Source organism: Thermoascus crustaceus (assembly GCF_041956765.1).
Source record: "Thermoascus crustaceus strain CBS 181.67 unplaced genomic scaffold VTN00scaffold_2, whole genome shotgun sequence".
NCBI classification, from domain to species: Eukaryota; Fungi; Ascomycota; class Eurotiomycetes; order Eurotiales; family Thermoascaceae; genus Thermoascus; species Thermoascus crustaceus.
The window spans coordinates 10,642-35,567 of NW_027192528.1; the positions used below are offsets into that span (position 1 = coordinate 10,642).

Sequence of the window (24,926 nt, forward strand, 5' to 3'; positions counted from 1 at the left end):
CCTTCTACTGCAGCAGCCTGGAGAGCAGTGCCATAGTCTTCATCGCCAGTATTGGGATTGGCTCCCTTGTCTAGCAGGATCTGAACAATCTTCTCATGCCCCTTGTAAGCAGCCTCCTGGAGAGCAGTGCCATAGTCTCCACCCTCAGCATTGACATCAGCTCCCTTGTCCAGGAGGATCTGGACAATCTTCTCATGCCCTCCTGCAGTAGCAGCCTGGAGAGCAGTGGAATAGCCTCCACTCTGGGCATTGACGTTAGCACCCTGGTTGATTAGACATTTAACTGCATTTGTTAAGCCCCCCAATGATGCATAATATAATGCATCATCTGGTCCTTTCCTCCATGGATCATATAAGTGACACCAGTTAATATACGACCTTTTGCGGTGGAGGAAAAACTCCATAGTTAGCCTATGCAATACTCCATGATCTCCTTCACCCACAGCAGCATGGCCCATCCAGTACTGAGCGCAATACTGCGCCAATGGGAAGGCACCTCTGATCTCATTCATTTGAAGGTCCTGGTCCAAATGCAACAAGTATGCTAGACAAACTGCTGCAATTGATGCTCTGGCAACAATCTCTTGGAAACATTGTGTGAAGTGTTCATCAAGCCGGTTTGAGATCAGATATTCTTTGATGGAGAAATGCGCCAATTGAAGCTCCATGCCTTTGGTGTTCTTATAGTGCGAAGCTTTCATGGGCACCACAACCACTAAGCTTGAGCAGTATCGCAAGACCTCCTGTGGATCAGGCATCCGGTTTTTTGGATCAAACTGTGGATTCCCTTCAGGGTCTACTGCTATTGCATCAACAGCCTCCTCAATCCACAAAGGCCGCTCAGAGAATACCAAGAATTGAAGAATTCTTGTAGCATTCTGCTTGTATTCATGAGGAATGCCATACAATATTCGGGCGTAGGTTTCATCCAATGTTTTTGGAAGGGATGTGAGTGCATTTTTGAGTGTGGGATAATCCAGGCAATTTTCCAGAGCATCAAGCTGGCATGCAGCCCACCGAAACCTGTATTATCTTTAGGTTTTCTTTAGATAAACCAAGTAATGCACAGCAGCAAAATTCTTACATTCCATCTGCCTTTTCAATCAATCTGGTCTCAATCTCCTCCTGGACATCTGGTTGTGATTGCCACCTTTTCAGGCCCTTGTCTTCTCTAACTCTCATAGAGATGTATGCACAGATATCATCAGTGACCTTGTCACTCTGAATGGGGATTATGTCTTCATCATAAGCCCATTCCTTTATTGTTGATTCAATGTCTTGTTCTGGGCGGCTTGTGACAAGAATATGGACATTACTTTTCTCTGAGACAAGGTCTTTTATCCATGGTAGCAGCCCTTCAGTTTGAGACTCTTTCCTGCTATAACATTCATCAAGGCCGTCCAGCACAATCCAGACTTCATCAAACTGCTGTATTATGTGTAGGAGAGCTGTACACAATAAGTTGGTAGTTGGCTGTCGATTTCCCTGCTCACAAGAGGAAAATAGCCAATTTAATTGTGTCCAAGTATCCTTCTGCTTGTGATAAAGCTGGCTGATGAGTGAGCAGATCATGCTCTCATGTGACTGCTTACTGGTGTCATTAAAGTCAAAATAGAAGTAAAGGAGGGCCTGAGAGGAGGAGCTGGTCCTCATAAGATCCTCCACAATGGTGCAGCTGAGAATTGTTTTCCCACATCCAGGTTTACCATGAAGCCATAGAAATGAGTTTGATCGCATCTTCCAGTTTGCAAAGACCTCACTTTGTAGGAACCAGAGGCCTGAGCCCTTGTGCTGTAGTGCTATTGCTTTATTGTAGTTTGTTGAGGGATCAGGGGGGGACAGCCATATGATGACTTCCTTTTGATGATCATCAAGGCGTAGTCTATCAATGCTGCTTTTTGTCTCTTCAGCAGTGGAGGATATATTGGAAACCTTTTGCTCAACTACATACACTGTCAATACCAGCTTTCTTTAGTATTTTTGAGGTTCACTAACTGTCTTTGAGGATATCAGCAGCCTTCCGTGTCCCTTCCAAATCATCTCCTGGAACAACCCCTAGAAATTCCTTTGCATATGCAGCAGCAGTTGCAGCAGCATATCTTTGCCACTGATCATTTTTGTGGGAGTCTGCATAGTCACAAATTCCTCTTATAACAAGACAAGGGAAGCTGTTCATCAGTCCAGCGGCTTCCATTTCAAGACAGATGCATTCCTCCCCGGTGTTCTGGACTATCCAGTCTCTGGTGGCAGCATCTTTGACTAGTGTGTTTCCAGAGGCAATGACACCATAGTGAATCTCTGGCTCATTGGAATCACGATTATCCTGTGGTATTTCTTGGTCAGGATCGCAGTTTCTGCAGCCAAAGCCATCAACATGTGGAGATGTTGCTTTGAACAACCGGTCATTTTCTTCTCCCTGGTGCATGTAACTAGGTCTACCGGGTCTTGACTTTGCCATCTGAGGATTCCTCTTTATCATCTCTTGTAAAAACCCAGGAATTTTAGACGGTTGGATCTCATGCTGTGCCTGGAGCTTAGCCAGTGCCTTGAGGAGAGCCTCCGGTGGCATATTGAGGATGCCCTTGCGCTCAAAATGGTGTCCACTTGTTGCCTTTCCAAGGTCATACTGGACAACTCCACCACTCTGTCTGTCAGGTTGGCTGACGACAATGTCGCCCAGCCGGATATCACAACCCTGTTCCGGCCTTGCAATAGCGGCTCCAATCCCAACCATGAGACCTATTCAGATCTGTGGGAAGGAAGAGAGCATATGTGATGCAGTAGTTGCAGCAGATATTGTGCCACAAACTCCTGCTGGGAGTGATGTAACCACCACATTATGCTCACCAATGCGCCCCCATGTGTATGAGTTCTTGTCGGAAGAAGGCTGCGCAAAATTGACAGGCTTTTCATGTTGCTCATCAAGCATTGCAGTTGCCGCGGCTAGCTCTAATGGAAGAGCGGTGATCCATCCAACTGTGTACTTGTCATGGTTTTTTGAGACCTTTACAGAAGCCATCACGCACAAGCAAAACAAAAAGAGTAATCATGAAGTAGCTATGTGGTTCATAGAGTTCAGCATACAGAGTTGTCAGTCTCAGTGTGTACTTATTGTTGACTGCAGAGGCAGAAATGGACAGGTAAGGCTGCCGCAGCCCCGTCATCGCAGTTAATGACATGGGTGAAGCAGATTCCTGCAAGAAATCCTTACACTGCCCTTCCAATAACACAGGACAGCTGCACACCTGGGATCAGCTAAGGCGGCGGTCAAAGAGGTTGTGCTCGACAGAATCGTGATCTATGAACCAATAAGAGGTTCAATATCATGGCCATGTGTGGGCATGACAAAACCCATCTCCTGCAGCTGAGACGCTGAGGGTGAGCTGATCTGGATCGGGATCCAACCAGCTGCAGTCTTTTGGGAGCTGTGGGTTACAAAGTTCAGGCTGGGTGACATGGCGCATCTATCGCGCGATCCTGGGTGAGCGATCCCTCAGGCATCTCCCGTTACTTACCCAGGAGGCACCCACCGACCTATTAGCCGAGTATAAGCCACACGCCGGGCGGTTAGTAGTTGGGTGGATGACCACCAGCGAATCCTGTCTGTTGTAGGTTTTTGAATTTCTTTTTGTAGGCCTGAGTTGATTTAGGTGAAATATCTCATCATAGCACATTGTGACGGCGCGGCGTGGACTGACTGATAGAACTGAATAGGTAGGTGGTCAGGTAGGCGGCATGGTTCTGCACCAATCATGCCCATAATTCTTCTTTCTTTTCTCATGCTTTGGATCTTGCAGAACTAGCTACCATAGTTAATACATTAATTGCTATGCCTGAGCGCCATCACAATATACACCTTTAAACCACATCCGCCAACTCCGTCCGCGGCGCAATATACCTGTCAAGTTTTTCCCTCACCAACGTCATCTGCTCAAAAGCGTACGCCATCCCAATCAGCAACTCCTCGCTCCACTTCGCTCCCAGAAAACTGATCCCGAACGGAATCCCCGGCGCAACCTGCACAAGGTCGCCACGACTGTTATACTGAACAGGCGTGTCCTTCGGATACGCGCCCAGTGGGACCGTAATGGCCGGTGCGCCTACAAGCGCTGGAACAGCGTACGCAAAGTCCGTAGGGAGGATGACGGCGTCGAGGTTATTGCGCTCCAGGGCACCGAGAACGCCGCCTTCCCCGCCGAAATAGAGGTTCTTCTGGTACAGAGACCAAAATTCCGGGGATGTGTTGGTGATGTTTGCGGCGAGTGCGCTGTCCCAGATCCCCGTGTCGCGGTCGGGGTAGTCCTCTAACGGGAAATTCCGCGTAAAGCGACGAACACCGGCCAGAGTGTGGAGATTGTTCGGATTGGTCTTGAGTCCAGCCAGGTACTTCGCCATATTGCTGATGAAGTCTGCATAGAGGATGCTGTCAGGGATGCTGCTTTTGACGTACGAATCAAAAGCCGTGAAGTTTGCGTCTTCAACTATGGTCGCTCCTGCGCCGGCGATGACGGAGATGGCCGACTCGAAGGCTTCAATCAGAGGCGATGAGGAATTAGAAGCCCATGTGGTGAGTACATTGCGGGGAACACCAATCCGCCTGCCTACAAGACCAGAAAGATTGCAGGCAGCGACATAGTCGGGCAAGTCTTTTGCGGTGTTGAAGGGACTGGCAAGGGTGTAGTTGTCGTTCGGGTCTTTCCCCGCGATTGCTTGAAGGATCTTTGCTGCGTCCTTGACGGTTCTGGCCATGGGCCCGACAGTGTCTTGCCGTTCGCTGATAGGGACGACCATGTAACGAGACGTGAGGCCAACGGTTGGCTTGATGCCGACAATGTTGCTCATTTCGCTGGGGCTTATGATACTTCCGCTAGTCTGATGTGTGCACATAGAGTCAGTAATGTATAGACAGAGATGCATGTGTAACTCGTTTCAAGTATAAACAAAGAATATCTCTGCTTACCTCCGTACCGATGGCAGCAAAAGCTAGTCCAAGATCCGATGCTACACCACTGCCGCTCGAACTTCCGCTGGGATCCTGCTTCGGATAGTAGGCGGCGTAGGTTTGACCGCCGTACGCGCTCCAGCCGTTAGAGCTATTGAAAGATCGAAAGTTCGCCCATTGCGAAAGATCCGTCTTGCCCAGGATGATAAGACCAGCTTCTCTAAGCTTGGCTGCAACTGTTGAATCTGCAGGAACTTTCGCGCCAGCAAGAGCGTACGAGCCGGCTATAGTTTACCATGGAAATTAGAAGAGAGCCAGGTCAGAAAATACTAAAATGGCGGATGCATACCAGTGGTTTCCATACGGTCCTTGGTGCCGAGATTGCCCTTGATCAGAATGGGCAGCCCATGCAGAGGTCTATACATGCTGATTAGTACTCAGTAGCCCAACAGTCAATCCGCAGCAATGTGATAATACTAACCCTCGCACGTTCCCGCTCTTTCTCTCCAGATCGAGCTGCATAGCGATATCCCAAGCGTCCGGATTTATTTCCGTGACCATATGCAGCGTCGAGTTGACCTCCTTGATTCTCGCGACGTAGGCCTAACAGAGTTCAGCGTGGAACATAGCCATGAATCGATCGAAATAAAACAAACATTGACAAGATCAACGCTGGTGAAGCATCCATCTTTAAGACCAGCTTCCAGCTTCTCAGATGTAGCGCTGATCAAGGGGGGATATGTGCAACTTTTATCTGGGAAGATATTAGCGATCTCATAACTATACGTCTATCAAGGCTCGGTAAAGCACTAACCACACCGCACAGCACCGGCCACAGAAAGAAACAGACCAAGATACAAAGCACCAAGGCGCAGCAGGACTACTATCGAGACCGCCATCGTGACCTGGAAGATGGAAACCCGATCCGCAGTCAGGATCGACAGGATCCGGACCGGACCCTATATATACGGACAAAGCCATGCGTAGAATGTTGCAATCGCGAAATTCGCAGGTAGGTCCCTTTGCGCGATGCGATCGACTAGCCGACATCCAGCTTCCCGTTCCTGCATGGTCGAGTGGTATTTGTGGAGACATCATGTCCGACGCCATGACGGTGAGGTCGCTGTAACACCGCAATGATGCATGCACAACATCCCGAGTCTAAGCAATCAAAAGCTGCACATAATCTCCGCACAGCTTATAATCATCTCACTGGATGATCAAGAGCTTCTATCTGCGAGTCGAGTTCAGTCGTGATTGGCTGACAAAGCGGACAACGGAGGGGTCGACCCAAAAAGGCAGGTCGTTAACGAAGGTCGGAGATGCAGTGTAGTATCGCGATAAGCAGAAGTCATGGCGCACACTGTGCTGTGCCCGTGTTATTGTTATTTTGCTCTATGCGTAATATGCCATAGAGGATTAGAGAGACGTTTTATACAAATGCCCGTTATCGGGTGTGGTGACAGTGTACAGGTTAGATCTAGACTTATTCAAGATGATACGGGATATATATATCGATGTTTAGTAAACCGCACGAATTTGTGTCTAGAGAAGTATCAACACCATTACTTCTTGCTTTCTAGCAACGCAGCTAGCTCAGAGATCTCTCAAAAAGGGAATTCAGAACTAGAATAACATATTGTCAGCCGAATATTACCATTATAACCTAGTGGTATGCCAAGAGACCTATCAGCCTAGTCAGCACACGCCGATTCGGATCTGCAGAAGGTCATAGTCCCTGCAATAAAGGAATCATACTGTCTATACCCGAAACCGGCTGGTTTCCTTTGTTATATCCTTTCATATTTTATGAAAATGTCTCGGGATCGTTAAATAAAGAAATATTCGGAAAGTCTTAACCCCTAATTCCATAAGAATAAATAGTCAGTTAGTTAGGTAGATTCGAATAATCAGAGCTTTCATCATCATACCTTCGGATTACTAGGTTCGCGCAGTCTGACACATATCCATTGCTCTTCAAATGTTGCGATGCTGTACCATAACACTGGGCATGTCTGGCATTTTATCCCATTGAGTAACAGAAATTAGTCTGAACATGCAGTCATATCATTTGAACCAGATCTCCTTCCCGTACGCCGTTTATAAATGTGCAGTATGTACTGAGATAGCTCCATTTCAATCCTCCGAAGCAGGACTGGGTGGAAGCTCGCCGGTCGCCCAGTCGACGGGAGTATCTCCAAGCTCGAACTCCAGCGTACCTCCCTCAGCAAAGATGTCATCCCACGTTAGCCAGTTCTTCTTCCATTCCTTCCCGTTGACCTTCAGACTCTGGACATAGTAGCCGCTGTCCCCGTTTCCGTCGCCTCCTGTAGCGGTGATCTCGAGCTTCTTGCAGCCGCCGAGGTCGACTGTCAGGGACTCGAACCACGGGGAGTGGATCAGGAAGGTTGTCTGTCCGGTGACCGGGTAGAGACCGATCATATTCCACAGCAACCAGGTCTGCATCGCTCCAGCGTCGCTGTTACCAGGAAGGCCAGTTGGTCCTGTGTGATAATATCCCTTGGCAATCTTGCGAGATTGGAGAACAGACAGGTCTTGTCTATTCACATAGTTATACAGGTATGGTATCGAAAACATGCTACAGCAGTGTTAGCAGTCTACGCTTCCATCCCTTTGCAAGGTTGTGACTTACGGCTCATTTGTAGGGTCAAATATCATGCCACTGCCACCATTAGCACCTTCTGTGAACATGGTGTTGAGGCGATTGACGACCGTCTCAGGTCCCCCCATCAGTTCAATCAGCTTCTTCATATCATGGACGTCTGCCCACGAGTATGCCCACGAGCTGGCCTCGTAGTAAGGATTGCCCCAATACCCACTGTCGGTCAGCGGGTCGGTAGCAATAAAACCCGATTCATTGCGAGGGACGACAAATCCAGAAAAGCCAAGCGACTCCTGCTCCTCGTTCCAATGATTTCTCCAGTTTCTCGAGCGGTTCAGATATTTCTCTGCGTCGTCGTCCTTACCGAGACCGGCTGCCACTTGGTACAGGCCAAAATCGTTGGCAGCATACTCGACCGCGCGGCTAACTGCACGGGTAAATCTAGGAGTGATGTATCCGAGGGCCAACCAGTCCGGAAGAGCTCCACGTCCTTCTTTCGTAGAAGAGTCCGGAGCCATCGGATCAGGGTTATCATTTGGCGGCGTCACTTCAGCGTCTTTGACCATAGCCCTGTATCCATCATCCCAGTTAACTGCACCACGAACGCCTTTCACATACGCATCTGCTAGGACATTGTCGGCATTGGATCCACCCTGGGTCCGGCCGTTGTAGTTAGATGAGCGTGCATCTGGAAGGTAACCTTCAAATCGCCAGATATCGATGAGGGATCTAATTTGTTCTTCGTGAGCGACGGGCTGTAGTATATGCATCAGAGCAGTTGAGCAGCGGAAGAGATCCTGCCAGCTTAATTTAGCCTCCACCTGAACAGTTCCTGCGAACAGAAGGCTTGAAAGCAGTTTGGTCAGAACGCAATCGTACATACCCACAGGGTGAAAATGTCCTGATAATAAGGCTCCGTGGATTCCCATCCTGGGTTTTCTCCTGTTTGGTTGGTTGGAATGAGGTGCATAAAATAAAGAGACGTGTACAACAAGCTGAGGCTCGTCTCGTTGGTGTTCGTCGTTGTGATCTTGGACAGGACTTTCGAATTCCATTCAGCCTTTGCATCATCGACCACGGTCTTCAAGTCAGTTCCATGTGGAATTTCACCATCCACATTGCTGCACGCTTTCTCGGTCGAAATCCAGGATATCCCGACTCGAGACACTACTTGAGTCGCATTAAACGAGAATACGCCCCCGATCCTTGTATCTCCCGATGTTGAGGCCGCGATTCCGTTCGGCTGTACCACGCTGCCATTAACGTCGGTGCCTTTGTACACCTCACTGCTGATGGCAGGTGCATCAAAATATCCACCTGTTCATTGGTAAGCCATAGTGTCAAAGCAGATTTGTTGGTGCGGCTCTTACAGAAGTAGATGTTCCAATTTGGAGCTCTGTTCCAGCCATTGTCGTACACGCCATGGCCTTCGTAGTGGCCATCAGGGAATATAGTGAAGTTTCCACCTTTATAGCCCTGTCCAAGTCCTTGTCCTCTGAACGATGGTAGAACGTGGGAGACATCAACAAGAATATTCCCCAGTTTGCCTTCCGGGAAGGTATATTGATAGATCCCCGCACGGGAGGAGGCGCTTAGCTCAACAACGACACCATCCGTTGTCTGAGCCTTGTAGTAGCCAACAGACCCTTGGTCTGCTACTGCTCGACCAACGGTCAACCCTGAGAACGGATTTGAGATATTTCCAACAAGAGGAAGCTGGGAAACGGTTCCGTATTTTGGAGCGCCGCCCGTCCCCTGTTCGTGCATCAAGCTGAATCCCGAGAATGCACCATTTGACAGATAGCCGGAATAGGCATCCGTGCCTTGGTTGAGAAGATCTGGTCCCAGCTTGACCATGCCAAACGGACGAGCCACGCCAGGGAAGTTGTTTCCGCCATTTTCAGTGCCCGAGCTGCTGCCGTCAGAGGAAATTCTTGAAGGATAGTCGAAATCATGGAGCCTGGATGAAGAGACAAGCGTAAGATAAACTCACAAGACATCAACATGCTGGGTGTAGTCTACTGATTGCGCCAGCGCCGGGAAAAGCAGGGGAGCGACAAAAGGAGCTATCAGCACCATCCTGGATGAATGAAACGAACAAATGTCAAAAAAAACTAGACTGTGCAGAAGTGACTGGATTTCTGAAAACGTCATAGACAGGAGTAGTAAGTAAAAAATATCAAAAATCAACCCCTCATAGTATGGTCAGTTACAACAGTTAGGTCTGAAGCCAGGCGGTGCCAGCACGCCCAATGTCACTCCCGCAATGCTGGCAAAGGCGTGAACACAGGGCTTTCTTTTTTTTTCTGACCAGGTGAGAGACCCCGCGAGATAACAGGAGAGCAAGAATATAGGTCCAGCCTAGAAGTACTCGGCTCTACCATGCCCTGTCTGACTGAAATAAAAAGAAAGACGTTGGCTGGGCCTTCATCTCTCCATGAATCTGTCCCGACGGACGGCCCACCGAGTCGTACCCCACAGATATAATAGAAGGTTGCTAGCCCTACGGAGAGCTCGACGATCAGCGAAATAGTGCACATGGGATGATCACTGGTCGACAATCTTTCCCGCACCCATGACGGGGTAGCCTCCCAGATAGAGACCCGCTCGATCTTTCGGAGACTCTCCGGAAATCAAGTCTAAGCACTAGTCTGGATGATTGATAGGGGATATAGAGACATGATCAGGAAAAAGCGCAACCACTGCAAAAATGAAAGACTTTTTGGGAATCGTTATAATGAAACAGTAACGACTGAATTGGCCTAATTGTCAAGGTTCAAAGGACAGAGAGTGATCTGGTCTGTTGACTCGAGAACGCTCCTTGCGTTCCTCGCACGTGTCGGAATGCTCCTTGGCAAACATATCCTGGCAATAATATCTATGCAAACTCCCGATAGGGTCTCAAGTCCTTGTATCCTTGGATCACCAGAGCGTCCTAGTCTGAAATACATCCGGATCAACATAGGGGAGAAAGACCGGTCCGCCGGGCCAACTTGGTGTTGAAGCAGGTTATCCCGAGCTAAAAGATACAGTGAAGAGGCGATGCGCCGCCCGAAAACCGGGACCTGTCGTACAACATGGTGCACAGCACAACAGATTTGATTTGCCGCTAATGAGAGTCGGGCGATGGCATATCTTCAAACGAGGGCAGCTCGTTGAGGAACGTGGTCGGAGGAAAGGGGCGCAGACGCACTGCTGATTGGCGCGTGTGACCTGTCCCGGTGGTGGAGTCAGTTCAGTAAGCGAGGAGATAGAAAAAGCGTGGTCCTGATCCCCATCGCAAAACGTCCCTCGGGCATTATTATTAATGTTGTGGACAGGAAGACAACACCAGCTTATCCGAGCAGCAGACAGTTGGAACAGGCGTCAGATGTCTACACGTGATCTGGTATACATGTTGAAGGCCAAGAATCCTCGGCAGGAGTTCCTCCGGGCCGAGATGATCCGCTGCGAAGATGGGGCTTTTATATAGTGGTGCTCGTATTTCTCCACTGCTCGTTGATCCCTTTACAATAGCCATGTTAGATGTCGCCTCAAAGGTTGTAGAGACAAGTATGCTATTCTTAGATGCTGTCTGTTCTTCTGTAGAAAATGTTTGGGACAATGATGCTTGGGCTGGGACAGCAGAGATGCCACATGCTTCTGCTGCACTTCTAACACTGTCACCACAGTACCTACGAATATTACAAGCCAGGGCACATTCAAAGGCAAGCAGAGAGCTTTGTAGTGAAATTGCTGCTGTGCAGTACCCGAAAAAGAGAGCATCAACTATAAACACCATGTGCAAGAACCTCTATAAACTTGTACTAGGATAATTGCATAAGAACGCTATATATAAATATCCTAATTTTGGGTCCGTACCGCAGTTTGGATCATGGTCATATTTGGATGTTTCGGGTGCCTGACGTCGGTACAGATGCAGTGATGGTTGATATTAAAATCGTTCAGCGCTCGGACAGCGAAGAAAATGCTTGAAAAATAAGTCTAAGTAATGGGGTTTTGGATAGTAACTTAATAGTTCTGAGACATGCGACGGGAAACAATTACTTCAGCTGCTGATAGCGTGTCAAATAAATCTTACAGATATAAGGATAGCTGCAGCTATAAATGCGATAGATACAAATAGAATGCAGTTACTTCAACTATGGGAGAGAAATGGTAAGTAGATAAGAAAGTATGATCAAGTCTTTAAACGGCTCAGAAACTTCTCATCTGGATCAGGCTACTAGCGATGACAGGCATCTTACCAGTCACACTATGTCCCAGGGTCAAGGAAATTTTGAATACTCTATACGAATCGAATTGCAACTCTGCCATTGGCCAATTTTGGATGGCATACGACGAGAAAAAAGTTTGGTTGTTATCCAAGAAGTCCATCCTCCAGTCTTGAACTTCTCCAGCAACAGTCTCCTGATACAAGATCAAGGGTATAAATAAAAGTCTTCCTTGATACTGACTACCAATGTAAGAAGCGAGTGGCGCTCACGCAATGGTATCTCGAAGCGACAGGATCTCCGGGGCATTCCAGCAACTTAAACTTATCAGATAACTTAATCTAATCAATCTAATTCTTTCATAGTCCTGCCTCCTAGATGGAACCCAGCCACGAATGTCTCCTGCTACCGAATCCAGATGCCAGAGCCATCTCCAACAATGACGGTAATGTTATGGATCAAGTACACGTCGGACCTCTTTGAATGATAAGAATGAGACGTACTATGCATGCGCCGACATCTGCTATGTGGTTCCCTCCGAGTTCCACGTCAATATCCCCGGCTTCAATGCCACTGTTGACGACGCTGCAGAGTCATCTGGGAATAACGGGAGTAGCAGTGCTGGTAATGATAGTGGCTTCAGTGTTATCTCCATGCCATCCTTTATCTGGACCTTACTTGCTGCAGTTGTCGCACGTGTTGTCTTTGTCTGAGCTTGTCGCATAAATACGTATCTACACAGAAATGTATACATTAAGACACTTCTCCAGGGAGAACAGGCGGTTCTAGCCTCGGACCTAGTGGAATGCGAAGAGGAGCTATTTATAGACATCCTTCGCGGTCTCCGTAGGGCTGATGTGAGATCTGGGGTTATTGGTCCCTTGAGCAAGAGATGGACGACAGAAGATCGCCAATTGGAGTGGAGAGTAAAGCTCGACAATCTCAAACAGCAATGGCTCTTTTTATTATCGTGGTGATAATTCATCTGTTTATCTTCTTTTCACCGCCAAGGTCGACCCCTGTCAGTTCTGGTGAGGGGTCCACGATGTCACCCCGCCACGCGGCCCGAGAGCCGTTCCTGACGCTCCCACGGAACCTCGACATATCTCCTTCTATACCTTCTATCTGTCCACGAAGCTATCCCAGAGCATAGTCATCCTTTCCCGGATCTCTACTTTTCCGTTGACTCGTTATCCCTTCCATCGTCCGTCGTCAAGCCATCTTCCCTACGAAGAGCGCTTGCGAAGAGCACCATCGTGCCATCACAATATCGCGAAAATGGCGGACGGCTCCCAGCCATCGATTCCAGATGGCACAGGTTCGTGACGCCGTCCTTATCTCACCCCTATTCTCTCTCTTCCGCTATTTTTTCTTGTGGTTCCCAGCTCAATTCGGGCAGGCGTCATCCAGCTGGATCCGTGGCTCGAGCCATACAAAGATGCGCTGCGAAGCAGGTTCAACTACGCGCAGAAATGGATCCAGACAATCAATGACACGGAGGGTGGAATGGAGAAGTTTAGCAGGGTGCATCTCCTGAAATACTCCCACCATCGATCTTATTCGAGGGAGCTAACCGGATACATCTCCAACGTGATCAGGGCTACGAGAAGTTCGGACTGAACGTCAATGACAATGGGGACATCACCTACCGAGAATGGGCGCCAAATGCAGTTCAGGCTCATCTGATTGGCGATTTTAGTATGTTCTACGTTGAATGACAACAAGGGCAGAGTGCTGATACTCTCCAGACAATTGGGATCGTACCGCTACGCCAATGACAAAGAACAGCTTTGGTGTTTGGGAGGTAACGCTTCCTGGAAAAGACGGTACTCCAGCGATTCTACATAACAGCAAGATTAAGGTATTTGCTGCATGACTTCTGTCTACTATTCCTGTTTTCGCGTATTAACTTGGTCGTAGATCGCAATGGTTACCCCGGATGGAGAGTCTATCGATAGACTTCCCTCGTGGATCAAGCGAGTGGTACAGGACCTCACTGTTTCTCCCGTATACGACGCTGTCTTCTGGAACCCTCCCCCAGAGGAAAAATACAAATTCCAGCACCACCGACCAAAGAAACCTCAAAGTCTCCGAATCTACGAAGCCCATGTCGGGATATCTTCCCCGGAAACGAAGGTAGCAACCTACAAGGAGTTCACGACAAACATGCTCCCGCGGATAAAGTACCTGGGATACAACGCGATTCAATTGATGGCGATTATGGAGCACGCGTACTACGCCAGCTTCGGATATCAGGTCAACAACTTCTTCGCCGCCAGCAGCCGATACGGCACGCCAGAGGACCTGAAGGAGCTGATCGACACCGCGCACGGTTTGGGACTTGCCGTCCTCCTCGACGTCGTACACAGCCACGCGTCGAAGAACGTCCTGGATGGACTGAACATGTTCGACGGAACAGATCATCTGTATTTCCACGCGGGTGGAAAGGGCCAGCACGATCTGTGGGACAGCCGGCTATTCAACTACGGGAATCATGAGGTGCTTCGTTTCCTTCTCAGCAACTTGCGCTTTTGGATGGAGGAGTATCAATTCGACGGCTTTAGATTTGATGGTGTTACAAGCATTCTCTATACTCATCATGGGATTGGAACGTAGGTTTACTCGTCCCCTTCATAAGTCAGGCTACGCTGACCTTCCAGCGGCTTCTCCGGCGGGTATCACGAGTACTTCGGACCGGCAGTTGACGACGACGGTATAATGTATCTGACGCTTGCCAACGAGATGCTTCATAGCATTTACCACGAGTGCATCACTGTGGCCGAAGACGTGTCTGGTATGCCAGCATTATGTCTGCCGCTTTCACTGGGCGGTGTCGGCTTCGACTACCGTCTCGCGATGGCCATCCCCGATATGTACATCAAACTTCTTAAAGAGAAAGAGGACGACGAATGGAACATGGGCAATCTTGCATTTACGCTGACGAACCGACGTCACGGTGAGAAGACTATCGCGTATGCGGAAAGCCATGATCAGGCGTGAGTAGACACATCCCACGTGTTATCTTGCTTGATCCATACTAATTATCTGATCATTCTAGCCTCGTCGGCGACAAAACCATAATGATGTGGCTCTGCGACAAAGAGATGTATACGCACATGTCCATCCTAACAGAACTAACCCCCATCATCGAACGCGGCTTAGCCCTGCACAAGATGATCCGCCTCGTAACCCACGGCCTCGGCGGCGAAGGCTACCTCAACTTCGAAGGCAACGAATTCGGCCACCCAGAGTGGCTCGACTTCCCCCGCGCCGGCAACGGCAACTCCTTCTGGTACGCTCGCCGCCAGTTCAACCTGACGGAGGACGGCCTGCTGCGGTACAAGTTCCTGAACGAGTTCGACCGCGCGATGCAGACCACCGAAGAAAAGTACGGCTGGCTGCACTCCCCGCAGGCGTACGTCAGCCTGAAGAACGAACTCGACAAGGTCCTTGTCTTCGAGCGAGCGGGGCTGCTGTGGATCTTCAATTTCCATCCCACCAGAAGCTTCACCGACTACCGCGTTGGGATCGAGCAGGCGGGCACGTATCGTATCCTTTTGGACACGGATGATCCCGAGTTCGGTGGGTTTGGGAGAAACATGAAAGAAACGCGCTTCTTCACGACCGATCTGCCCTGGAACGGGAGGCGCAATTTCTTGCAGGTGTATATCCCGACAAGGACGGCGCTGGTGAGTGGACTCGAACTATCCCTTAGAAAGATCAACTTTGGACTGTGAATGTTGACTTGTGATGACAGGTTCTTGCGCTGGAAGAAACACTGTGATCATTGGCAGTTCATATAATGCGATACTGAAATCCCGTGTCAATTGTTGATTAATATATAGAACACGATGTCATATTCCTGTACCTACAACGTAAGAAATATAATATATTATTATGAAATTGAACAACCGAGACACCTGTTTTCGATAGATCCGCAATGATAAGACAGTGTTATAGAAATTCCACGTCAGGCATAAAAACTTAAGAACCAGATAGCTCGTAAGCAAGGTTCATCTGGAACAGGGCCCTTGCAGGCCAGGAAAATCCGAAGAGCTCGAAAATTCCTATTTTGCCTCAAGAAATTAGGGCACATTACCCATACTTCACGACTCATTGTCCCCTATACCCATGTGCCTGATTTAACCTTCGCCAATTCATCCGTAGGCTCCAAGCGGGTATCTCAAACAGTAACAGTATCTACATGTTGCTCGCGAAATCAAAGGCGTCCACAGAAATCGCTCTATGTCTGGTCAGATGTGTGTCCACATGTTAGACTTCTGCACTCTTTACACAGAGCAAATGACCTACCACGCCGGAGCTTGGACAGTACTTACGTTAAAATATAATGACCGTTCAGGACCATAGACAGGTCGTTGCGCCGTTTGAACCCTTGGATCCTGACTCGGGATTATCGCGGGACGGACTCCTTCATTATTCCCCTGTGGTTGTTGAGGGGTTATGATACCACGATTGCCAGGCGGCGGTGAGCCTTGAACTGTATCGAAGCGCGCAGGTGTACTGGTTGAAGATCTCGGTTCTTCGTCGTTATACAGCTTGGAGGCCCGATCGACGACGTATACCTCAGCAGAACCATCTGGTGACTGTTAGAATCCGACAATGTTATTCCACAGACTGAGTGGGAAGGGGAATATGGAGCCCGCCAACATGAATGACGAAAAGCGTTACAGACCGATTTTCCCGTTCTCATACTGCTCCTCGACCCTCCTGACTCTGTAGATTTCGCTCAGAATCTCCAGGCGCTCGACGGGCTTGATGCGTCGCCTGATGCTTCGGCCCGCGTCCTCGAGCTGGTCGACCGTGACCCCGCGGCTTTTGCCCAGACCTCGCAGAATATGAATCAGCAGGCGCACCCGTTCTGCGAAGCTATCAGTAAATCCCGAGGTGATAGGAAAATATAGAGCAGCACAGTAGACGGACCGGGTTTTTTCAAATGATCGGGCTCTCGATGCGTCACTCCATCCGGCCACCAGGAAGGCTTCGTGCTTTCAGGATCGCCTTTCTGACCGTCCGGTCCTTTCCCGCCATTGTATGGATATTTAGCTTGCTTCCTTGGTTCGACCGCCTTGACAAATGCCTTGGCGATCATGCGACAGTTCGTCTGCTGCAAGGCATGAAATGCTGACTCATAGTAGGCAAGCATTGCGGCCTGGTCACCTACCCTGATTGCCTTCATGGGATTACACGGCAGGGGATCTTGGTGACTGTAGTCCATGGATCCAGTACTGTGCAAGAATGCGTGGGGACTCAGAAGCTGTGTTCCTGGCCTGGAATCTGCACCGACATGGTCAAAATGGGATAGGAAGGGCCTTTGAATTACTGGCGTAGGAGCAAGTTGATGTTGATAAGGCGGCACTGAGCCAAAGGTGGCCGCATCATCCCGCTGCCCTGTGTATAAATACCTTCCCTGTCCTGTACAACTTGGTAAGCCATGGCAATAGAAACTAGACATGGAGTGCCACAAACCAGAAAAGGGGGGCTGTGGCCGAGGTATCTCGACCTGGGACGTGTTTGCATGTTGTTTTAAATTCTGCAGATGAGGACTGTCATACTGTGGGCTGGAACTTGGAAGTTCAGTTCGCGGATCAACGTTGTTTCCGTAGCCAACGTGACTAGCCATAGAGTTCGAAGTAAAAAGACTAAGTGCTGCCTGTCGGTTCCGCTCGAGGGACTTCAACAAGTTACGTTAGGAAATGGTATCAGAGAACGAGTTACAATTTCTGTCATAGACGTACCCATGAGACCGTCCCATGAAGCATCTCTTCCCGAGAGCGAAGGTGTTGGGTTCCGTCCATGGAGCTTATTGATGTCGTTCATTCGTTGTGTTCATAGTAGAAAAGTGAAGGATAATCGCAACAAACTGCACTCTTGAGAAGCTCAATTCAAAATATTTCTCCCTTCAACTTATAGAAGCAGGCTCTCGCGGGTTGTATATGATGTTTGGCAATGGATCAAGCATTCATTTGCAAAGAAAGTCCAGAGAAAGTCCTCAAAGATCACAAGGTAGACCTGGGAAACAGACGTGTGTATCTAAAAACACAGACACTAGCGAAGAATATACTTCATGGACATAGTCGAGGGCGGAGAACTCAGCCATCAGTCGGGGAAAGACGACATATAAACTGTGGCGGTGGACACAATGGCCCCGAGCACTCCTCCTCAACATGCAGAAGGAAGTGCTGTGTCGCTCAGATTTGGTTAGACCGCCTGGGTGTATATGTAGGGGCATCCATCCAATTCGCCACTCTGGTCGCTTGGACAGCGAGTACGTTGCAGGGGCAGTGGCATTCGTAACCGCTGCGGTCCTGACAGAAGTCTATCTCGTTCCGGCCGGATCTGCAATCACGCTTAAGTTATTATTGGGCGCTTCCAACGGGAGCTGGGCACGAAGAGTTCCCACGCAGCTTTTAGTCCGGGGATCAGCGTGCAGCTGTCGATTGCTCTCCTGCGTGGCCAATGCAGTCAGTGGGCAGGCGAGAACAGTGATGCCATACTTCCGAACAGACGATGACAGATCGATTGACTTCCTTTAGACGGCCACCAGTGGCTCGTCAGATCCAGCCGCAAGGAATGGGTGGAGAAACCGTTACATCTGGCAAATGGACGAAGATCCATCCCTTCACAGGCTATTCCGGCTGATAGCACATTGTGACTTCGTTTGTGGGCCGGTCAAAATCTCAAATGTAGGTAATCTAGGTTAACCTCCTTGTTAAAGGCGGTCATAAGCGAGATCGAGAGCCATGGGATATATTGAAGGAGCACTTGCTGCAAACGATAACTGCGTTCCTGTGGAGCATGTCTCCATCCAAGGCTGACATAGTGTGAACAGTAGCATTGGCCTCAAAGAGCATGACCATCAGGAAGTCTGAAGAATGGCTCCGAGCGGCCGAGATGTGCCACAACAGGGGATATGGCGGTGCACACGAATCCTTGCGCCATTGACACGCGCTAAAAATACTTACTACAGGATGGGGCCTTTTAAATGTATTGCCCCAGTCAGTACTAGCAGCTGTCAACCTGACACGGAATTGTTGAAGTTATTCACTACTTGGCTCTTCCCGGGATCCCTGGAGTGGGATGTTTTGAGTTCCCCAGCTCCCCGAGGTTCAGCAGTTAAGTAGTAGGTCCCAAGTAGGGTATTGTACGGTACATACCTACCTAAAAAGACTGCTTCGGAAGGTTGGCGATTCTAACCATAAGAATCTGTAGCTAATCGGTCTAAGAGAGCCACTAACAGCAAGATCTCCCAGCCTAAGAGAACGATTGAAAGGGTCTCTACGTCGAAGGATCTTTGCAGGCATGAGGCTCTAGGGGAACCCCTCAATTGGGTTGTTTGTATGGTATGTGCTCTATCGTGGGCGAGGTACTACTAAAACCGACCCAGTGGGTTAGGTTAGCGGCGCAAGGCTGTAGTGTGTAGTATCTCAAAACATAGTGGCGCAGTCAAGCGCAAGTCTCGGCCTCAGGACGTCGCTTACTTGTTTCTGTCCCTTGACAGTAAACCGGACTCTGCGGTCTGCACGGGTCCACTTTTGGATATTAGATAAGTATTATTAAGGTCTGTCCGGGGTCGGTCGCCATTGGATGCACTGATGGCACAAATCTCAAAGTAGCCAGGGGCGTAACTATGGAGATCCGGCTGTCAGAGCGTCGGTCTTGTCTTGCATCTGGTTGGACTTCAGAGCGCCACTATTATCTTAGCGGCATCGGCCCCAGTGGCGAACTTGACGCAGTGGGCGGCAAGTAGTAGTGACGGCAGCTCGCCTTGCCCTTGGTGAAGAACGAATACCTCTTCCAAGTTACCGGTACCTAGCATGGCCTGCGATCTCCACGATTCTCATGCTCCACCTAAGATTGCTTATCGGCCGCCTCCAAGATATCCCCCATCAAGGGCTTGCGGCCAGCTGCATCCCAGGACATCCGGGCAAAGGTGATGGTTGAAGTCCCGAGCTTGCTCGCCTCTTGGGTATGTCCAGCCGTGTATGTACGTCTACTGCACCAGTCGTTACCGACTGCCGTTGGCCCAATTCGCCGTATTTAAGTAATATCGGACCGTTCTCCGCGAGCAGAACTCAAGATTCCGTTGCGACACTTAGTAGACCTTCAACAGGCTCAGACCCCGCTCAACCTTGGAAGTGGGACATCCCTCCGCTCCAATGGAAGTGAGAGGACAAGCTTTGGCTTCTCCGCAGATGGTCATGCGCGGTAAACAAGAAGGGTCCTGTCATCCCGGGAAGGGGCCTCGCGGAGAGAGATCCTGGCAATGTCGGTGATGGATGTGACGTGCGGCAGCAACCTGCATAATAGAACGAGTCCGACTCAAGATGTCATGCTTTCTTCCATGCGTAACACCACACCAAGGAAGTCCCAACATGCCCAGGGCGGCATAGATCCCGGTGCAGAAGCGGTGCGGATCCGCACGGGAAGTAGAGGTTGAGGATGCAGCGTTGTAATAGTAATAGGGGCCTTGAAAAATAATTTAATAAGATGTACAGTGGGCTTGTGTGAAAGAGCAAGATTCCAGATTTGTCACTTGGACCATGATATCCCACGATCTCCTCCGGACATACGTAGATTCACCAGTTAAGTTGCAGCCCCTTCCATCGACCTTCCTGACTCACAAAGAACACCGCAGAGGTAAAGAAAAGAGCATGGGGAGTCGAGGATAGGCAAGACAGCTGTCGATTGTGGGTCTCGCGCTGCATTTTAGCTCTCTGCGGATACATTTCCCGCTGGTCGGATCGAAGCCGGCCAAGTTAATCGAGCAGATCTCGATCTCTTGGATTCTGGAAGGAAAAGACGGTGAAGTATCCCGGATGCTCTTTTGGCAGGGGAGTCAACCTGGAAGAGGCTGCTGCTGGAAACGAACCCATGTTAGCTATCGCTAGATCGCTGTTTCACTAAATTGGATCTGGGGGCAGGAGTAGAGGCGTATCTACTTAACGATGGAGAATGCGCCACAGAAGAGGCGGGGAACACTTCGTCTGGTCCGATCTAGACTCTCTTGGACGTTGGAGAGACGTGAGAGAAGCGAGAGAAGATGGACTGCGCTCGGAGTCGCCGTCGTTCCATCACAGCCCAATGGGCCTCTGCTCACCACTGCGAGCACGTGAAGCACGCAGAACACATCTCCGGTGCTTACAAAAAGCCTGCCTGGCCTAGTGTCAGGCGAGATGACGAGTATGGCAAAGGGGGAGGTGAGTGTACAGCGCATCGATCCATTCCCAGCGTACTGTGCGCTCACGCGACGACAGACAGCAACCGAGTCCTGGAATCGACCCCAACGGAGATGCAGAGAAATAGCCCACCCTGCCATCCTTGTCCTGTGGGATAGATGGCTCTTGAAGATCCAAGAGACACGGCTGGTGCTCTAGCTACAAGGCTTGCGTGAAACTCGGACTGATACTGTTTTGAGTGCGACGAAAGAAGCACCTCATGAACAAGTGTCACATCTGTACCAAAACGATTTCTAATGCTCTCCATATTTTGTCCTTTTCAGTGAGCAAGACTTCCCCACCGGTATGCCCTTAACGTCTAGTACTGATATGCAGAATGTCAAATAGGATTGCTTTAGTCCCTTCCTTCACCTTCCGCCTCGCTGCATGAATTGAGCCTACAATGGGATATATATGAATGGACTTGGGAAGGAAAAAGAATGCGAAACAAAAAGCTCCGCCACGTTGGTGGCGGTGTTTGTGCACACTGCATCATCCGCGAATCGAACGCGGGCCTCATCGATGGCAACGATGAATTCTACCACTAGACCAATGATGCCGTTGTGTGATACCCACTTGTCTAGTATAGCAACTGATCAATAACACCAGAAGAGCCAACTAGGAGAGCCATTTCCCATCTATAACTCACAGATATCATAAGGAAATTTAATCCCGCCAAGAGCGCCTTACAGAACAAGGGTGGGGCCCTCCTTAACAAGATTCAATGATCGATGCGGCGGGCATACAGCTGGATTAGGCCAGGTTGGCTCAAGCCTCGGTGCTAAAACATGCTGCTAGCGTGGAATATAGGTTGGCTGCAGGCGAGACCGGCGAACCCCGGAGTGCCCTGGCGGATTACGACCCTGTCAGAGTTCGTGGGGAAGTTCGTGGGCCTGCATACATTGCCACGCAGTCAAAAATATGGCCCAACCTCATCACCTCTTGCCTCTCAGGACGTTGATAGCACACAATTGCGCTCTTTACACCACCTTCGTTGATTGGCAGGGGAATGTTTCGCAGAAGTTGAAAATTCGGCCCATCCGCCATGGCGTCTCTCATACGCTTTCAGGGTCCGAACCGTCGCGCCCGTTCTTAGACTAACCAGCTGCTGAGAATTTCGGAGAACTCACCTCTGTCAGGGATAGACCTGCTGTATGAATTATCACCACTCTATTCTGTGCTATCATCACAGACGCACTTTCACGATTGACAAACAGCTCCATCTATCTTACCAGACCCGGGGACTGAGGATGTAGAGATAGCGGGATTGTGATCATTGCCGTGACTTCCTACCCTCCCGAGTCTATCCCCGACCCGTCTTGCGACAAAGCCTACAAAACTTCGCCATGAGACCTAGGCCTTGTGAGTGTGTCTGATGATGTTCTGCTGCATCCACAAAAGGAATAGACCGACCTACTCCATCAGTAGACAGCTTGAAACAAACAGAACCTTTAAACTGCTGTACCTAGCTAGGTAATCAATCTTCAGATTCCAACCGTAGTCAAACAGAAAGAAGATAGTAAAGGTAAAGAATTGTAATCCATCTTCTATATCCGGACAATTTCGCACCTCTTTCGTACCCATTCCCCAAATATGCATCCTCTATTGCTGAACCCAGACATGCCATCTACGTTGGGGATGCAAATCAAGCTTCTGATAATGTGCAGACATGGAAGTTATAGTAGGCAGGTACCAGTCCTACACCGAAGCTGAACCTAGCCCTTGGCCATTTACCTATGAAGATGTTTTTCTTTCTACAGAAGATCACAAGACCAGAATGTTCAACAGGTGAAACAGTACTAGCTTACATTCATTTCCTCTTGATTCATTCTACGAAGCAGTAGATCAACACCCCTTCCTACTTTCGAAGCTGACATCCAGAGCTCACTCACAGGACTGGGATATATATATTCTGAGAAATTCTCTTCCCAGCTACCTGCAAGTCTTAATTACAATGACCAACTGCATTATAGTCTATAATCCTTTCAAGCCTCTATTTCCTTTCCCTCTTCTTTTGTGCATCCTCTGCTTCCTGTCTCCCTCGGACACAAACAAAATCATTCACCACCATAGCGTTTTTTGACCCTCCTCTTTTTGACGTACTGATCCATCGAGGGACTTGTGCTTGTATTGCGCACACCTTACTGCAACAACCTCGTCCCAATATTATATCACTGTTATTAACAGGAGCAGCCGATAACATCTACTTCCGGCTTGGTCGATTCATCATTTTGAACTCCGCTTGCGTTTACATCCACTTATTATTCCGATTATTTCTGGCATCACTTTTCCTTCTCTTCCCTCCCGTTCCATCTCAATCTATTAAATTTGCCCTTCTACTTCACCTGGAGGGATAGAGTAGGCCAGGTTAAGTAGGTAGGGTACCTAGGCATGGATAGTCGACCATACCAAAAACATTGGAATAACAAGGCAGATATGATCAGTCAGATTTTGTTTCTGAAATCTACGTTCTTTTTCTTCGTCGTCCCGCACTATTGTCTCTCTCTCTCTCTCTCTCTCTCTCTCTCTCTCTACAGCAACTATGTACCGTATGGCAGTATACATATATATCTATATAGCAATACCCTGCAGGGCGCATAGAAAAACAAAATACAAAAAACAATGTCATTATCATAGTATAACAGATACAACATAGAAAAAAAAACTCCAAAGCTCACCACTCACGTTTATCCATTCGTGGTTGAATTCTCCCCATCCAAAGCCAACCGAGTAAGCGAACCACCACTCCCTGCAGTAGTTCCACCTAGCTACAGCAGAGGTAATACGTTGTATCCTCTACAACCCCCAAATCCGAATCCAAATCCAAAATGTCTCAGATATTCACCCGACCGTTCAAAGCCCAGGTAAATACCAGAGAAGGCCAAAGAAAAAAAACAATCATGATCATAATCCATTCCGTGCTTGCAAGATTTCATTCATTGTTATCATCATTCTAATTTACCATTTGATATAATGTAGGCTACGATTTTGAAAACACACTTGCTTCCTTTCTCTTGAGGTCTTTACCTTTATTACATGCTCAATAATGATCCATTGCATTATTCGCGCGACCACTATCTCCGTCATCATTATCGATCCAATTCGATCGTTCTAATTAATAGAAATAGAAATACAAAATACAAATATTCTCTTCACGATTACCAACCGCGTAAGCGAACGTGAAGACTAAATTAGACAACATAGAGTACGCATGTTATACCAGGAGTATGGATTTTATCCACATGGTGATTATATTTTATATTTAGATATCTAGGCACCGCGCCAGTTACACCAATTGCCCCAGCAGTTATATATATATATATACAACTGCTACCATGTCTAGCAGAATCTTTACAAACACATAGAGGTTGCAATGGTAGACAGAACTGCGCAGGCAAGTTTCAGTACATCCATCCAGGCATATTGAAATTAGCAGGTAACTAAGGGTTCGATGGTGGCCAACGCGCAGACCAGAGCAGGAAGACAGTGATCTACATCTGACACAGATGACATCTCACGCGATACATTCGGAAACACGTTGCATTCTACAGTACATACCTCCATATCGACATAGCATACAGGCATCGAGTGGAGCGGGGGCAAGGCCGAATAGAACAAAGGAAACGGATAGAATTGCCCTAACCTAGCGGGTATCTACTAGGTTGGTGGTGTTGTCTAGTTACTTACATATGAGCACATGTGGTACCAGACACAGAGCCCGAGGCTCTGCATCACCCGAGAGACAGGTAGACCGTGGAACTCCTTTCTTTCGGTTGTGGGTCGCCTCTTGTTTTGTTTTTTGCGTCAAATCCTTTTTCTTTTATCACGAGTACTGTACACGCACAAAAGAAAATGGAAACATCATGTCAAAGGCATACAAAAGAAAGGCGCGCCAGACGTGGATATTAAAT

At 48.7% G+C, this 24,926-nt stretch overlaps 7 protein-coding genes and 1 non-coding gene across 8 annotated transcripts; 3 read left to right on the forward strand and 5 right to left on the reverse strand.

The window, feature by feature from the left end:
- Positions 1–4: 4 nt before the first annotated feature.
- VTN00DRAFT_3505 (uncharacterized protein) lies at positions 5–2,929 on the reverse strand (the record flags this gene model as incomplete). Its single annotated transcript, XM_069429830.1, has 6 exons — positions 5–17; positions 100–242; positions 444–715; positions 1,593–1,805; positions 2,140–2,739; positions 2,848–2,929. 6 exons carry the CDS (start codon positions 2,927–2,929, stop codon positions 5–7), a joined length of 1,323 nt encoding a protein of 440 aa, XP_069289026.1.
- A 929-nt stretch (positions 2,930–3,858) lies between these two features.
- On the reverse strand, positions 3,859–5,841 carry VTN00DRAFT_3506 (uncharacterized protein; the record flags this gene model as incomplete). Its single annotated transcript, XM_069429831.1, has 6 exons — positions 3,859–4,872; positions 4,961–5,226; positions 5,292–5,359; positions 5,424–5,545; positions 5,599–5,696; positions 5,757–5,841. The coding sequence occupies 6 exons, from the start codon at positions 5,839–5,841 to the stop codon at positions 3,859–3,861; spliced, it is 1,653 nt and encodes a 550-aa protein (XP_069289027.1).
- Positions 5,842–7,078: 1,237 nt separating this feature from the next.
- On the reverse strand, positions 7,079–9,644 carry VTN00DRAFT_3507 (uncharacterized protein; the record flags this gene model as incomplete). Its single annotated transcript, XM_069429832.1, has 5 exons — positions 7,079–7,541; positions 7,596–8,362; positions 8,449–8,882; positions 8,936–9,477; positions 9,559–9,644. 5 exons carry the CDS (start codon positions 9,642–9,644, stop codon positions 7,079–7,081), a joined length of 2,292 nt encoding a protein of 763 aa, XP_069289028.1.
- A 3,413-nt stretch (positions 9,645–13,057) lies between these two features.
- VTN00DRAFT_3508 (uncharacterized protein) lies at positions 13,058–15,563 on the forward strand (the record flags this gene model as incomplete). The annotated part of the gene is made up of 8 exons (XM_069429833.1): positions 13,058–13,097; positions 13,179–13,303; positions 13,378–13,477; positions 13,528–13,640; positions 13,700–14,391; positions 14,440–14,775; positions 14,838–15,468; positions 15,537–15,563. 8 exons carry the CDS (start codon positions 13,058–13,060, stop codon positions 15,561–15,563), a joined length of 2,064 nt encoding a protein of 687 aa, XP_069289029.1.
- Positions 15,564–15,998: 435 nt separating this feature from the next.
- VTN00DRAFT_3509 (uncharacterized protein) lies at positions 15,999–17,595 on the reverse strand (the record flags this gene model as incomplete). Its single annotated transcript, XM_069429834.1, has 6 exons — positions 15,999–16,022; positions 16,117–16,376; positions 16,473–16,658; positions 16,721–17,212; positions 17,267–17,471; positions 17,536–17,595. 6 exons carry the CDS (start codon positions 17,593–17,595, stop codon positions 15,999–16,001), a joined length of 1,227 nt encoding a protein of 408 aa, XP_069289030.1.
- A 3,245-nt stretch (positions 17,596–20,840) lies between these two features.
- VTN00DRAFT_3510 (uncharacterized protein) lies at positions 20,841–21,134 on the forward strand (the record flags this gene model as incomplete). The annotated part of the gene is made up of 2 exons (XM_069429836.1): positions 20,841–20,997; positions 21,055–21,134. 2 exons carry the CDS (start codon positions 20,841–20,843, stop codon positions 21,132–21,134), a joined length of 237 nt encoding a protein of 78 aa, XP_069289031.1.
- A 369-nt stretch (positions 21,135–21,503) lies between these two features.
- VTN00DRAFT_t85 lies at positions 21,504–21,574 on the reverse strand. Its single transcript has one exon. It is a non-coding gene; the product is annotated as a tRNA-Gly (tRNA).
- Positions 21,575–23,843: 2,269 nt separating this feature from the next.
- Positions 23,844–24,924, forward strand: VTN00DRAFT_3511 (uncharacterized protein; the record flags this gene model as incomplete). The annotated part of the gene is made up of 3 exons (XM_069429837.1): positions 23,844–23,879; positions 24,663–24,844; positions 24,888–24,924. The coding sequence occupies 3 exons, from the start codon at positions 23,844–23,846 to the stop codon at positions 24,922–24,924; spliced, it is 255 nt and encodes an 84-aa protein (XP_069289032.1).
- Positions 24,925–24,926: the final 2 nt, after the last annotated feature.